At 54.6% G+C, this 2,858-nt stretch overlaps 1 protein-coding gene across 1 annotated transcript; it reads right to left on the reverse strand.

The window, feature by feature from the left end:
- Positions 1–299: 299 nt before the first annotated feature.
- On the reverse strand, positions 300–2,709 carry Pmar_PMAR012172 (hypothetical protein; the record flags this gene model as incomplete). The annotated part of the gene is made up of 4 exons (XM_002787478.1): positions 300–439; positions 491–586; positions 645–728; positions 777–2,709. The coding sequence occupies 4 exons, from the start codon at positions 2,707–2,709 to the stop codon at positions 300–302; spliced, it is 2,253 nt and encodes a 750-aa protein (XP_002787524.1).
- Between the last annotated feature and the right edge of the window lie 149 nt (positions 2,710–2,858).

Genomic DNA, 2,858 nt, shown 5'->3' on the forward strand with positions numbered 1-2,858 from the left:
TCGTCATCACTACTCTCACTACTACTGCTATCACTCAGTACCAACGGAGTCGCCTTAGGAATAGCATCGAATATACTCCCACCAGACTGGGGGGTCTTCTCCTCCCGGTCCAACCCCGACTTTACCGGCGAACTCACAACCGTCGTAGAGGCAGCTTCGCCGTCTTCGGGTTTCTCTGAAAGCGAAGCGATGAAGGTATCAAGTCCACGCCCGACAAACCAGTCGTCAAAGGATTTTCTCATTCAACCGATAGCCCAACGTGATGACCTCACAGACCTGTATAGATTCCATCCCAAATTTCAAATCAGTATGATCGCCGCCTTCTCCTCTTCCTCAAAAAATACCGCCGCACCCCACGCCCCACTACTACCATCAGTATCCTCATGCGTATCCTCTTCTGTTTTGTGAGTAGGACTGCTAAGCTTGGGTGTTGAGGCATCTAAGACGATATTACCAAGCCTGTAGGAGGAGGAGTAAGGGATACCACCACCTTCATGTTGGCCAGCCTCCTCTGTCGTTATTGCATCATCCTTCGCTTCTTCAACAACGCCTGTCTTAGTAGCAATTTCCACTATCTTCTCCTCCCCTACAACACACCACGCTGGGAGCATGAACCAGGAGTCAGTACTCCCCTATACTACTACCTCTGGCATCCCCAACATCAGCTTTCCCCAGACTAAAATCGCCTAACGCCTCTGCCAAATCCGCGGCAAAGTCGTCTTGGGTATCTAAATGCATCATCAGAACAAGCCTAGCTTTACCCAAGGGATATTCACCTTCATCGTCACTACGATCGACCTTCTCTTGGCTCGACGCTGCCTTCTCGGCCTTCCTAGGGGACAGGCCCAACTTGAGGCCACCGCCACTACTTTTCCTGCGTGGTGATACACTTCCACTCAGCGTCCGCTGCGGTGACTTCCCCTTCTTCCTGTCATGCTCTTCCTCCTTCCCACTACTACTGTCCGATATATTCACATCTGGTGCCTTCGCGATGTCCTTGAAGATGCTCCCCGTGCCGGCTTTATCAGCACTGCCCTTAGCACTGAATGGACCCGTAGTTTTAACCGGAGTGCTGAATGCGCCAAATCCTGTAGACGAACCCGACTGTACTGCATTGGGCGTGAGCGCCCCTCCGAACGTCGAAGCTCCTTCAACGGCCGAGCCAGTCCCGAACGGACTAGGGGAAGCAGGTGTGCCGAAAGCACCGAAGCCTCCACTACTCGAGGATCCAAACCCGGCCCCAAAGGGTGACGGGGAAGAGAAGGCACCAAAACCAGTGGTGGTCTTACCACCATCACCAAACACTCCAAAAGGCGAACGCGTCTCCTTCTCAGGACTGGCCGCGGCGGCCGAGTCGTGGTTTGCTGTAGTCTCAGCCTTAACGCCAGTTGCCCCGTCCCGAGTCGGTTCTGATCCAGCCTCTGCATCGACTTTGCCGAACTCCAGATGCAGTGAAGCCTCGCCGTGGTCTTCGGCGTCCAGTTTTGGTATGCCCACTCCGGGTCTGTCCTCCATGTAGTGCACACTACTAGTCTCACCGTCCGAATGCGGTAAGAGGACCATACGGTACACCTCCACGTGGTCCACAGCCCCTTCCGTCACCGGAAGGGATACAGGCCTGTCCATTTCCACAACTATTGGGGGGCCTCCTAGACAGAGGTTGGTCTCAGCTTGTACGGCACATCCTAGCTGCCGCCCCTCAGGGCCTACCCAACAGGCCCACTCGTCCTCTCCATCGTGGGGCTCCTCGAGTACAGCTACTTGACCAGAGCACGCATGCCCACAGAAAAGGAGACCTCTAGATGGTAAGAAGTAGGTCCACCCAGCCGGTCGGTCTGGGACACATTCAGACTCAACAAAGTACGGGTCCATGACCACTGTCTTTGTCACCAAGCGCCGCGCATCATCCTGAGCTTCCACAATAGCAACTGCACTATAGCCTATCCCTTGGGCACCAGCAGCGGGACCAATTACTGCTGCGAACTGCCTTCCACGGAGACTACAAACGCAATGAACCACCCATGGAGGAGAGTCGGAGAGCATCTCATCACCACTGAAGACCTCACTGAGCCCCTCGATCACCGCAGACGAGACCGAATCGGTCCTAGTATCCCATAGACGAACCCTCTCAGGCTCCCCTAAAGTGTCAGCTATAGCCACAGTAGTAGGACCAATAGGACAAGCAGCAGTGGCCGATAAAAGATCAGTCACCTTACCCACTACAGAGACTTTCCCTCCTACAATCCTACAGCATAATACAGTCTGATAAGCCGCCACCAACAGAGTATCCTCATCGACCCATGCCATACTGGCTAATTCAGAGCCTATCTTCAAGTCCACAGGTGACGGCTTTGCACCCGCCACGAGAGGGAGGTTGAAGATAGAGAGACTCCCACCGTCCGCTGCTACGGCTAACCGTGTTTGCCGAGGGTTGACAGCCAAAGCCACTACATGCCCTCCCTCCAGCAGACGGATCTCCGCTGGCACTCGAGAGTCGAGCTCGAGGAAATCATCATCAGAAGGCCCGGGCTGTAAAGCCTTGGCCAACCTGGAGGGATCCACACAGAAGAAACCCCCACTACTATCCACCGCGTAGACCTGCCGGTGCCGAGGGGCTGCAGCCCAAGACTTGACATTGATAAGGCCAGGACCGTGACGGAAGGCCGGCAGCTCACAGTCATCAGCATACACGACGGGAGGCTCCGTCATGATTAATATAAGGGTTGAGACGGAACTATATGTGAACAGGTAACCTTGACCAGAAGCAGCCAGACAATACGTGCATGCTCCACATGGCAGACTATATGGGCCATCAAAGGCCCCACTAACCCCATGGCCACTCTGAACACTACAGTTCC

The sequence above is a fragment of the Perkinsus marinus genome (assembly GCF_000006405.1).
Source record: "Perkinsus marinus ATCC 50983 genomic scaffold scf_1104296929354, whole genome shotgun sequence".
NCBI classification, from domain to species: Eukaryota; Perkinsozoa; order Perkinsida; family Perkinsidae; genus Perkinsus; species Perkinsus marinus.